Source organism: Podarcis vaucheri (genome assembly GCF_965113315.1).
Source record: "Podarcis vaucheri genome assembly, chromosome: 8".
Lineage (NCBI taxonomy): Eukaryota > Metazoa > Chordata > Lepidosauria > Squamata > Lacertidae > Podarcis > Podarcis vaucheri.
This window is the reverse complement of record NC_138766.1, coordinates 79,113,371-79,126,884: the sequence shown is the minus strand read 5'-3', so window position 1 is coordinate 79,126,884 and position 13,514 is coordinate 79,113,371. Positions and strand designations below refer to the sequence as shown.

Sequence of the window (13,514 nt, the reverse complement as noted above, 5' to 3'; positions counted from 1 at the left end):
GATGTAATTAACCTTTGCTGCTCTCACAGTTTGAAGCTTTTAAAATCAACTGGACTTAAAAGATAGTCAAGACTAACTTGGTGGATAACTGCTTATCCACAGTTTGTTTTGTCCTGCTGCTTTCCGCTGGAGAAAGTCACTCTTTAGCGCTCAATCAGACCAAACAGCAATTTGGGTTTCCCCCTGGATTGGCATTTGTTCCGATCTATCACTAAAGAGTGGGTTCTTCTTTGGAAAGGAGCAGGGCAAGGGGGAAACTGCTCAGACTCCTGCTTCCTATGCACAGTAAATGCAGAGTATGGATGAGCACTAAGGCTGCATACACACTCCTGGTTATTCTGCATTCAGTGCACTCCCACACTGGTTTGGAAAGCAGTGCACACCTGACATCAGCCACAATCCCTATCTGCCCTGTATCTGCCCTGTCGCTCCTTAGGAAATACTGCATTATGATGGGCTTGCCCAGCTTCAATCAAAATATACAAAAAGGAAAACCTTGCTGTGTTCTGAGCTGGCGATGTGTGCACAGCCCAAGTCCTATGCCGTTGTTTTAAACTGGACTCAGGTCACAACTAACTTTTCCAACCTTGGGCTCTCACGGTTGGCAGCTTGTGCCGAACTCTGAATCACAGGTTTTCCACAAGGAGGAGAAACCACCACAACCAAACCCTTCTTGGGTAGAGCTGAAAAAGAAAGAAGGATATACTCTTCTCAGAAAAAGAAATATAAGCTGCTCAATAGGACATGGGTCAAAATGACCAACCTAATGATGCCAGATCTACACAAATTGTGACCCACCAAGCTGACCACTAACTACTAAGTATAGTTACTTAATATAACTTTCTGTTTTGCTGCCTGTCTGGGATTGCAAAAGTGAGGAGCATTCACAATATATATGCTCACCACTTAAAAATATGTAGGGTTAAGCAGTCCATGTTCAAACATGCAACCACCTTATGAGATCCTTCGCATCTAGACAGAGCTCGCTAAAGCAGTGAACATTTCTCACCATGCTGTATAATCCCGTGCTCCAGCAGCCTGCGACCAAGTTGTTCAGCTTCAGGCCTTGTGGTGGCCTCTCCTTCCTGGATCAACCAGTCAATCAGCTGAGATGCCATGAAAGTGCGTTCATATTTTATTCCTTCCTCTTCCCTGGCTTGTAAAAGTGCATTTTCGGTATTCATCAGCCTGCGACGAAAGAAGAGAGGGAGAGGCAATGTGAGCACATGAAGGTTAATCTGCAGAAATGTGTTCTAATTCCACCTTTGTCCAAGTTTACCCAAGGATGGAGCAAGGACATTGCAAGTAACGCAAGTGGTTGCTTCCAGTTAGGAGCATTTAAGAAAGGAGCCGTCATACAGCTTCCGGGTCATGTGGCCAGCATGACTAAGCCACTTCTGGCGAACCAGAGCAGTGGACGGAAACACCGTTTACCTTCCCGCTGGAGTGGTACCTATTCATCTACTTGCACTTTGATGTGCTTTCGAACTGCTAGGTAGGCAGGAGCAGGGACCGAGCAACGGGAGCTCACCCCGTCGCGGGGATTCGAACCGCCAACCTTCTGATCGGCAAGTCCTAGGCTCTGTGGTTTAACCCACAGCGCCACCTGTGCACTGCTCTGGTTCGCCAGAAGTGGCTTAGTCATGCTGGCCACATGACCCAGAAGCTGTATGCCGGCTCCCTCGGCCAATAAAGCGAGATGAGCGCCGCAACCCCAGAGTTGGTCACGACTGGACCTAATGGTCAGCGGTCCCTTTACCTTTTTACACATAGATCAGAGAGTGAGGACATGCTTTGTATGCAAAAGGTCCTGCATACAGTCAACAGCATCTGAGCAGACTGAGCCATATAGTAATGAAACAAGGATGTTTTTGTCCAAACACAGCTCCCAGTTATTCCCTGTAAGGGCCCCTCATCATCCATACCAAAGCATCTATCTGCTTTGCATTCGAAAGCTTCCAGGATCAATCCCCAGGATCTCCCTGTAGGGCTAGGAAAGATGCCAGTACTCTGCAAGATTCATACAGGTGGTCTGCGGCATGTTGGTCGTGGAAGACATGAGACAGCGCATCCATCACATTAAACAGTCAGACTGTATAGCTACAGTCTCCTTAAAAATGCTCCTCTTAACTGCCTTGCAGGTCTGATAAATCAGGCTTCTCTACCCAACTTCCTTATGAAATATATGACCAGGAACTTAGTGGAGAAAGCTTGCAACATATTAATTCCACAGTGAAAGCTAAAATTAGACCTATGTCGGTTGTTTCAGTGGGGGGTGGGAACTGACGGTTGCTAACCAAGTAATAGGTCAATGAACTCATCTGAAACTTCGTGTTACGTGAACTGTAGAATAAGTTCATTTGTTCCTTCTCCTGAGTTCTTCTCTTCCTGGCCTACAACGTGAAATAACAGGCTTGCACCATTCACACTTGACGATTTTCCAGATTCCTTTCAGGTTCACTAATGGCTAAACAGAAGTACTTCTTCTGTTTGTGAAAGGGGCGAAATCCTTTGAATGAAACAAGCTCTGCTGTAGGCATTTTTATAATTCTAATGGTACCAAGAGGGACGCGGGTGGCGCTGTGGGTTAAACCACAGAGCCTAGGACTTGCCGATCAGAAGGTTGGCGGTTCGAATCCCCCTGACAGAGTGAGCTCCTGTTGCTCGGTCCCTGCTCCTTCCAACCTAGCAGTTCGAAAGCACGTCAAAGTGCAAGTAGATAAATAGGTACCGCTCCAGTGGGAAGGTAAACGGTGTTTCCGTGCACTGCTCTGGTTCGCCAGAAGCGGCTTAGTTATGCTGGCCACATGACCCAGAAGCTGTACGCTGGCTCCCTCAGCCAATAAAGCGACATGAGCGTCGCAACCTCAGAGTCGGTCACGACTGGATCTAATGGTCAGGGGTCCCTTTACCTTTACCTAATGGTACCAAGTGCTTTTATTTTAATAGAATTTATCAGGAGAAAATGAAGCTTGAGCTAAAATACTTCCCCGACAGCATCAATAAAAAGCGAATCAGATGCAATAATCATTTGACAAGCCCCTTTCCGTTCAAATGCAAAACGTTAGTTCTTGACTGCTGATACAGAATAATAGAAATGGTACGGACAACATTTTAGAGATGATACCTTCAATCACATCCTGTTCTCTCTAAGGTCCAATAAACATTAAGCTAAGGCTTTTTCTAAGCAGCTCTTATCCCGGTTTTGTAGACTCTGAGTGGGAATTCTTTGTTAATAGTTCTTTGAGGAGTCTATAAATAACATGCCCGGCTGCTTGGTGTGGCCAGGAAGAACAAAATAGATGCTAATGGCTGCAATGGACAGGCACATGAAAGGAATCTGGAAAACTGCCAAGTGGGGATTGTTGGTGGCAGCAGGGACCTCGCAGGACTTCCACATCAGGAATCCAGAAGAGATCAGCTAAAGAGCAGGAAGGACAGAGCAAAGACTCTGGAACTCCAGACCTATGCTGGTTTTATGCCTCTTTAACCACCAGGACGTCTTCCGAAAAATTGTTCATGGGCTTGCTGGACAACTGCCACTTGCAGACAACTTCAAATGACAATAATGGATTGGCATAATAAGCTACAAGAATTTGCTGAAATGGCGCAGTTGACAAATAGCCTGAGAGGCAATTCAAAACCAAAATTCATGGAAAAGTGGGGTAGATATAAGATATATGTTCAAAAATATAGAAACGGTGCGCTATCTATGCTAGCATTCGATTGACGTTGGAGAGAGACTGAGCTGAGAAATAAGACCAAGGGTACATATTGATATAGGAATGTATTAGATAAAATGTAAAGAAATATACAAGAATAAGAGTACATTCATTTGTAAAAAAGGAATATACAACGGGATAGACAGAAAGTCCAAAGTGTTGGTATATATATGATTTTGGAATAGTTTTTTGTCCTTGTTTCTTTTCTTTAGGTATATAAACTTTGTATACATGCTGAAAATTATATTATAATAAGCCTTGTGAAGTAATATGATAATGTTTACCAATGTAACATAAGAACGTTAATAAATAAATAAAACTCAAAACAAAACAAATGAAATGGGAATGATTGTTGACGCTGTTTCAGAGCTCGTCCACAATTTCTGTTCGTCCCAAGCCTAGAAAGACAGGTCTGGGAAGTTTTCCGCTTGCCCCGTGCTTTCTAGGCATGGATCCGAATGGTTTTTTGGCTGCTTTCCCCTGGAAAACCTGTCTACCGCCGAATCAGAATAACATCCAACTGCAGAAAAAAACTGTTCTGATTCAGCAGTAAACAGTGGCTTTTCCCAGGGGGAAAGTAGCAGAGCAAAACAGAAAGTAGCAGTGGAAGTGTGGGCAAATGCAGTGGGGATTTACCCTAACAATCCTGACCGCTATACATATAAGTAGGGCATGAATTTTGACAGATCAGATAAGGCATATCCCCAGAGGACACTTCTGCAGTCATGTCTGTTGTGAAGAAGAAGAAGAAGAAGAAGAAGAAGAAGAAGAAGAAGAAGAAGAAGAGTTTGGATTTGATATCCCGCCTTTCACTCCCCTTCAGGAGTCTCAAAGCGGCTAACATTCTCCTTTCCCTTCCTCCCCCACAACAAACACTCTGTGAGGTGAGTGGGGCTGAGAGACTTCAGAGAAGCGTGACTAGCCCAAGGTCACCCAGCAGCTGCATGTGGAGGAGCGGAGACGTGAACCCGGTTCCCCAGATTACAAGACTACCGCTCTTAACCACTACACCACACTGGCTCTCCACGGACCTGTGCAAGATCATCAATGAAATGCCAAACTTGGCGACAAGGAATAGCTTGAGCCAGTTGTGTTGCAACACTAGAGAGATGCGTATCAAAACGAACCTGATAAACCTCAGACATGAAAATATTCTTTTCTCATCAGTGTAATAGTTAAATCACCATACGTACGGGGCAGAAATCTTCAGTGAGCCAGTTTATACAGGCACTAGAACCAAACCTTCCTTTGGACAGCACCAGTTGCAGCTGCATGTAGTGGCAGCAGCATATTTCAAAAAATCAGAGAATTGTTGAGTTGGAAGGGACCCAAAGGGTCTTTTAGTCCATATTTGAATTGACATAGCAGTTGGTCTCTATCAGTTCTTAGTACCTAGAGTAATCTAAATTTGTTCAACGAAGAAGGTTTTGTTCAAAATCTATGGTAATTCATTATAGGCTAGGAATCCACATATACAGTACATTAAAAAAAAATCTCAGTTGCAGCATTCGAGGAACTTCAGTAATAGTTGCAAGGTAGATATAAGAAATGAGATATATTAAGAAAAGTTTAATTATGATAAAAGTGAGTATTGGCAATAAGTAATATGAAATCGAAATATGGAATAGACGGGAGGTCTTTAGTGTTAAGACCAATATATGTTTTATTGTTTGCTAAGAAAAGTATGTGTCTATGGTTATTCCTGTGTGTATTTTGGTATTTTTCTTTTTTTCTTTTTTCTTGCTGTATCAATAAAAATCTTTAAAAAATAAATAAATCTCAGCAATGAAATGCAAAACTGAAGATGGTACTTATGCGATCCCTCGTGATATAAAATTGCTGATTTCATGCCCATTTGAGTGGAAACAGTAGGATACTGGATTATACACTAATCCTGGAAGTTTAATATAAAAAACATGTGTAGATGCATTGCTAGAAAGATTACAGCAGAAAGAATAAATAATTGATCTGAAACTGAACCTCAGAAATGTCTGACGTTATTTTCCAGGAGAAAACCCCCATCCTCCTTTCCAATAAAAATATAAATTCTCATTTCTTGGGATTGTGTCTTATTAACTTTCAGTCTATGGGATGCAATGGGAATGATTCCTTTTAATTTAGTCCTCAAAACAGGGGCTAGAAAAAAAGGATAATCCAAACATAAATGAATAGCAATATTTTTAAGGAATCTGCTGATTGGGGAAATTTTGAGCAAAACAAAAGTTCTATTTTTGACCTATAAAGTCTCATCTACTGTAGTATGAATCCCTTCCAACACAGAGAAAGAGGGAGAGGGAGAGGGAGAGAGAAACTCCTAAAATATATTGTGTGTCTTGGTTTTAATACTCTTAACCAAAGGATTTTTCTGGACATAAATTAGATTAACTTTATTCATTATTGTCAATCTTGCCATGTGTATCACAGCTGATTTTAGGGGATTGGTTTCATTTGGTGAAAAGGCTCTGGATCCTGAAATGGAGACCAAATGGTCCAGAAGGCTTTCAGCAGCTACACTCCCCCTATGCCTGCCATGTTGTTATTTGGGGGTGGTAAGGCCTCCTTATGGGACGCGGGGGGTGCTGTGGGTTAAATCACAGAGCCTAGGACTTGCCAATCAGAAGGTCAGTGGTTCAAATCCCTGAGACAGGGTGAGCTCCTGTTTCTCGGTCCCTGCTCCTGCCAACCTAGCAGTTGGAAAGCACGTCAAAGTGCAAGTAGATAAATAGGTACCACTCTGGCAGGAAGGTAAATGGCGTTTCCGTGCGCTGCTCTGGTTTGCCAGAAGCGGCTTAGTCATGCTGGCCCCATGACGCCGGCTCCCTCGGCCAATAAAGCGAGATGAGCGCCACAACCCCAGAGTCGGCCACGACTGGACCTAATGGTCAGGGGTCCCTTTACTTTTACCTTTAAGGCTTCCTTACAACCAGCTCCCCACCCCCTATGGACGTGACCGTGCTTGCTATCCGATTTTGTAACCTCAAGATTTCCCGGTTCTCCTTATTCCATCAGTAGGAGGAAGCTGGGGTCTGATAATTACACCTTTCAACAGTCCCTGTTCTGGGGAGAAGCTAAACTGAGGCCAGAAAGCTAGCACAATCAACTGTGATTTGAAACCTCTTTACTGAGCAAATCTAGTTAGCTGCTTGCATCATGTATCCAGGTTGTTTACCCCATGTAATTCATGTACTTCACACACAGACACAAACTCTCGGAAGCTACGCATCTGCATGCGATGATAGCTAATGCCTCCTTAATTTTTGGCAGGGACAAAATGTTCTGGGGTTTAGAAAAGCGGGGAGGAAAAACAAGGATCTTGCCAGGGGGCAAACTGGAGAGTGATGTGTAAATCCAATAAGCATTATCAAAAGCTATCTTGTTTTGACTGTGTTTTATCCACACAGGGGACACATCCAAACAGTGGACAAAGAGTTTAAACAGAGTTTAATTTTTAGCTACTCAAGCATGCATGGTCTCGCCATGGTAACAGGAAATAAAAAACAAGGTGCAACAGGGAGATTTTATTGTCCAGACACAAGCCCACTGTGCAAATGAGCCCTGTAATTAAAATTGGTAGAAATATGCCCATCATGGTAAACGTGTGTGTGTGTGTGTGTGTGTGTTCACATGTGTGTGTCTATCAAACTATAAACAATGTTAAACACATCCCATTGGTATTCACAGCAACATCAGTTTTGGAGTGTTGACTCTCACTGAAAGTGGAATGGAAGAAGGCAAGGCTTCAGTTCCCCCTCTCTGCCTGTCTTGATCTTGATCCTGAGCAGACCACCTAACAGGTTCTATAAGCAATTTTAAGAGATAGGTGCAATGTTAGAACACACACTCTCTTTTATGTTTAGTTTTGCAGGGGTAGATGGGTAGGGAGGGCTTGCATCTGTAAGGCTGAATGGGCATTGTGTTGTGCTTGGAGCACAGGCAGACCTGTTGCATTTCCCATGGGAACTCTTGCAAGTGTCAGTATGGGGCAGGGAGGGGGGCAGGTTTGCCCTTAACGTTAAATTGCCCCCAAATGCAGTGCTTTTCATCTCACATTTCATGCACATAGGGGTGAATGGCAAGAAATCACTTATTTTTTAATAATAATAATAATTTTTATTTATACACCTCCCTCCCTGGCCAGAGCCGGGCTCAGGGTGGCTAACACCAGTAAAATTACAATAAAAACATAATAGGGGGGGACAATTTAAAATACAGGTTAAAATGCAATTTAAAATGCAGCCTCATTTTAAAAGTAGCCCATGGATCAAAACCGTAAGGGGAGGGAAAACATACGGGTCAGACTGAGTCCAAACCAAAGGCCAGGCGGAACAGCTCTGTCTTGCAGGCCCTGCGGAAAGATGTCAAGTCCCCCGGGGGCCCTAGTCTCTTGTGACAGAGCGTTCCACCAAGTCGGGGCCAGTACTGAAAAGGCCCTGGCCCTAGTTGAGACTTAGTTAAGACTTTTGTAGGAAATCAAGGGATATACACTTGGAGACCATCAGTGTATGTTTCAGTACCGCACAAAACCTGTTCCCACCCCCCACCCCCCAGTGATCCCAATAATTAAAAATCAAGCAGGATCCCATCTTCATTCTGCTTTTAATTTTTGGTCATTCTAGAGCAGGAGTGGGAAACCTTCTTGTTATGAAGCACTCTTGACTCACATTAAAAGTTTGCTTGGGGGTCACATCCAGTGGTGTGGAGTGGCATTAATGGGTGCTGACGGCATAGCTCACACAAACCTGAACTGAACTGACCACCTGCAAGGGCCTGCATGAAATTAGGCTGAAGGCCACCTGTAGCCACAGCTCTAACGTATAACAGGAGATACATGGGATTTTTGTATGTTAGACAGCTCTGCTTCATCTGCCTTGACAAAGTGTTTGCAGGTAGCCTGACAAAGTGGATTTAAAAGTGCTGTTAGTAAGCAGATTTTGTACAGTCTCAGATGATAAAACGGCATCATGGGAATCTTTCAAATGGAAAAGCCTGTTAAGTCATCCTGTCTACTTCCCCTTTTAACACACAGTTATTCCCTAATGACTGTTTCATCCAGTGTAGTCTTTAAAGCCTCACATCACCAGATAGGGCATAGAACAGCAACCAAAAGAAAGCTGACTGCCACAAAAACAGAGAATGTAATGACTACACATGGGTAGTTTGCAGTCCTGGGGGGTATGTGTGGAAAGAGAATAAACTAACTGAAACAGAAAATTATATTAAAGACACACACTATCACAGTATTTACTGGCACTCAAAAGACTAAACCTGAGATGGTTTTCCACTATTTTGTTATTATTTACTCTAGTTTTAAAATGCATATACAGTGGTACCTCGGTTTACGAACTTAATCCATTCTGGAAGTCCGTTCTTAAACCGAAACCATTCTTAAACCAAGGCGCACTTTCCCTAATGAGGCCTCCCGCCACCGGTGCCCTTCCACTGTTCGGATTCCGTTCGTAGACCAAAGTAAAGTTCTCAAACAGCGACACTACTTCCGGTTTTGCAGAGTTCGTAAACTGAATCGTTCGTAAACCGGACTGCCCTTCAAAAAAGGGCAGTTTACAACATATGAAAGGTTGTAGGTTCGATCTCCTTTTTTAAAAAGGGCCCACATAGCATAGGAAAAAAACTCTTTCTTAGACCTTGGGATACCAGTTAATGGGCTAGACAAATCAGTGGTCGGACTGACCACATTGAAACAAATATTCGTTTATTTAAATATTAGTTAATATTAGTTTATTGAATATGAATTCAATATTAGTTCATATGAATGAAATTAATGCTAACATAACATGTATGCATTTATTCTGAGCGCAGAAAACACGTTTCCTTGCTGTAGGAATTTGGCTTGTCTTAAAACCTATGAACACACAGGCCTTCCTTTACATTAAAAAATTTTGTGGTCGCCATGCACTATTTAGAACACTGTTATTTGAAGTAGGTGGGGAAGGGAGAATCTGAAGGATCTTTCTGCCTTTTAGCACTGGGCAGAGGGCATCTTTCCCATCTCTTTTAGGCTGAGTTCCAAGTTGGAACATCTAACTTTAACCACAGCCATTAAGCCTTGCAATTTCCCTCTGTTTATGAAAACATTCTTCTATGGCATTAGGGAAGTGTATTGAAAACACAGCATGTTCTTCCATTTGCTGTGTTTGACATTTGAAAAGCAAGGGAAATTTGTTTCACTGGCTGCTGCAAACAAATGGAACTAGAAGACAAACACAAAAAGAAGGGAAATTTAAAACAAACAAACAAACAAAAAAGCACATCAATCCTACTTGGACTGAGGAACCATTATCGCAGTTTCCTCATGCTCTTCTTATTATATTATTCACTGAATTTATATACCACCCTATACCCGCAGGTCTCAGGGCAGTTCACAGAATAAAATCAGAACATAAAACCATGAAATTCATAATCTAAATGAAAACAAAATAAAAACAACAGCTACCCGACTCTTCTGTCTGCCTCACACATATATCCAAAAAGTCACTATCCTTCTCAGTGTTTTACTAGCCCACTTATTTGTTTACCATCTGCTGTGAGTCAACTACCTGAAAGAACAGAAACCACCTGAAAAATACAGTCAGTATCAGGGACACGCCCAGCAGAGAGGAATCTCCAGAGAAGGAGGAATTGACTGCCCCTGAGTTGCCAAGAAGTAGGAGGCGGAGCAAGCGATTAGAGCAGAAGGTGGGAAGGACATGGCATATATCTGGCCTTAAGAGGGGTCAGAAGCTAGTCGAGTCAACTGACTCCGACAGTGAAGGGTGTGTTGTGGAAGCTTGGACTGCTATAAGCCTGTTCTTGAGAAATAAACCTCATCTACTTAAACTGCCAGTGTTCCATGTCTTGTGTGGGAGAAACGCTAAACCTGACAGCCAGCTTACATCCAATTGATCATGGCTTTGTTACCTGGCGGCCTGGCAAAGATATTTACTTACCACTGGTGACCAGATGAATAACAACTGACCTACCGTACTTGTTTTCTGTCTCTGTGCCTAAAGATTTACAATCCCCTATCTGGTGACTGTATCACCCAGTAGTGATGTATGGAAGTGAGAGCTGGACCATAAAGAAGGCTGATCGCCGAAGAATTGATGCTTTGGAATTATGGTGCTGGAGGAGACTCTTGATAGTCCCATGGACTGCAAGAAGATCAAACCTATCTATTCTGAAGGAAATCAGCCCTGAGTGCTCACTGGAAGGACAGATCCTGAAGCTGAGGCTCCAATACTTTGGCCACCTCATGAGAAGAGAACACTCTCTGGAAAAGACCTGATGTTGGGAAAGATGGAGGGCACAGGAAGAAGGGGATGACAGAAGATGAGGTGGTTGGACAGTGCTATCAAAGCTACCAGCATGGGTTTGACCAAACTACGGAAGGCAGTGGAAGACAGGAATGCCTGGCGTGCTCTGGTCCATGGGGTCATGAAAAGTCGGACACGACTAAACGACTAAACAACAACAACATCTGGTAAAGGCCACAGCTTCTTGCTTTTACAATGGTACCTTGGGTTACAGACGCTTCAGGTTACAGACTTCCCTAACACAGAAACAGTACCTCGGGTTAGGAACTTTGCTTCAGGATGAGAACAGAAATCGTATGGTGGTAGCGGGAGGCCCCATTAGCTAAAGTGGTACCTCACGTTAAGAACAGTTTCAGGTTAAGAACGGACCTCCAGAACGAATTAAGTTCTTAACCCGAGGTACCACTGTATTTCCCAAGCCCTATTCTGATCTCCTACAGTCCCTTACTAGGGGCAAACATCCTTATTATTAAAATTTGTATATCGCCCATCATTACACGGATTAGCCATTTCTGTTATGCTAGGTAAGATTCCTGAGGACATCTGACAGACAAACCACTATTTGAAACAGCTCTGGAATGCAATTCTCAGTGTTACAAAGCACCTACTTTCTTTCATTTCTCACATGCATTTTCCCCCTCTGAGGGCAAGGACATGCCATGCAGTTCCCCAAGCAAGTAACATGTACAAGAATGCAAAAACTGGGGTAAAGAGTCCATGAAAATGCATATATTGGTACGAATATCATCATCATCATCAACAACAACAACTTTATGACGGTCACAGACCAGCATAAGTTAAAACAGAAAACACAGTAATTTAGGAAATAAAACAGGTAAAGGGGGTAAAAGGGGTGACTCAAAGAAGGGGCAGGGATGTGTGATGGAGACTTTAAATCAGCTAGAAGGTTGAAAGCAAGTAGTTGCTAAAATAACTATAGAAAGGAGGGTGCAAGAGGGGGAACGGGTCTTGCGTATGAGCCTTCAGTTTAGGTCAGGCGCGTGACCCAAACCATTCTTTGGCGAATGTCCATCATGGCAGTGCAAAATCTGGCTGCTGTGTATGTTACATCTGGGTTTGCATCTTGAAGTAGCAAGGAGGTATAGAGCTGCTCTGTCCGTCCAGGGAATTTGTGAAGTATTGGCAGGAATTGACTCATATGTCTGCATAATATTGGCAGTGGAATAAGTTCTGTAGTTTCTAGTTGCCCTGAGCCACAGGGGCATTTCCTCTCCTCGTATGGTACCTTCCTAAAACGGCCTTCCTGGATAGCTGAGGGGAGGGCCTGGCATCGGGCCAAAGTGAAGGCCCTTAGCTGTTTTGCTATTTCTAAGTTGGTTATGGACGCGGGTGGCGTTGTGGTCTAAATCACAGAGCCTAGGGCTTGCCAATCGGAAGGTCAGTGGTTCAAATCCCCGAGACAGGGTGAGCTCCCGTTACTCGGTCCCAGCTCCTGCCAACCTAGCAGTTCGAAAGCACCTCAGAGTGCAAGTAGACAAATAGGTACCGCTCCAGCGGTAAGGTAAACAGCATTTCCGTGCACTGCTCTGGTGTGCCAGAAGCGGCTTAGTCATGCTGGCCACATGACTCGGAAAAACTGTCAGGGGACAAATGCTGGCTCCCTCGGCCTGTAAAGCGAGATGAGCGCCACAACCCCAGAAGTGGTCCGCGACTGGACCTAACCGTGAGGGGTACCTTTACCTTTACCTTTACCTTTAAGTTGGTTATATATGGCATTTGGGACCTGAGGTATCTTTTGGTTTATTGGTAAGAGTAACACAGAAAAATGCTTTGTTTCAGGGGAAATTATTTTGCAGAAGTGCATATATTAGGCAAAATTCCATACAAACGTGCATGTTAATGAGAAATTCACACTAAAATGCTGGTGCATTGTCTTGAGGACTTAGAAAAATTGCAGAGTAATGCAGGGGACAGAACTTAAGCTTGTGGAAACGAGAAAATGAGAGGAAACAAAGCTGACACGTTGGTCCATCCCTAGCTGCAGTCAGACAAATAAAAACACATTTCACTCTATTCCTTGAACCTGAAAGAGCCACGTGTGCTGCTCATGGATGCTAGTGTTGTACCAAAACACCCCTCATGTATTGAACAATCTGTTCACCTTTTGCATATCCATTTCCAGTAAATGTCAGCTCACATGTTGTACTTGTTGCTACTTGCGCCTAAATCAGGCATGCTGCAAACAACCCCTTCAGTCTGAGCAAATATGACACGGACCTCGTCGCAGGTGGCAAACTCCTCTGATATTTGACCCATATAATCTGACAGGATATTCAGAATCTCTATCCAACCATCTGTTTCAAATCTTAATTATATGCTCAGGACTCATCTCTGTCAGTATAACCTTTCTCTTGGGAAAACAGGAGATGGAAGATGCCGTTCTTAATAAGGGATAATGCAATTCAGCAAGATCCTACGAATGTAAGACCATTTTTCTAGTTGTTAATCAACACAAGCCGAT

At 43.3% G+C, this 13,514-nt stretch overlaps 1 protein-coding gene across 3 annotated transcripts in view; it reads right to left on the bottom strand.

The window, feature by feature from the left end:
- The window catches only part of DEPTOR (DEP domain containing MTOR interacting protein), a 60,389-nt gene that overhangs the window by 29,729 nt on the left and 17,146 nt on the right, over positions 1-13,514 (bottom strand). For all 3 annotated transcript variants that reach the window (XM_082235798.1, XM_082235796.1, XM_082235797.1), the window contains one exon: positions 1,010-1,188. In XM_082235798.1, coding sequence (XP_082091924.1) covers positions 1,010-1,188 — 179 coding nt within the window. The remainder of the gene's footprint in view (positions 1-1,009; positions 1,189-13,514) is intronic.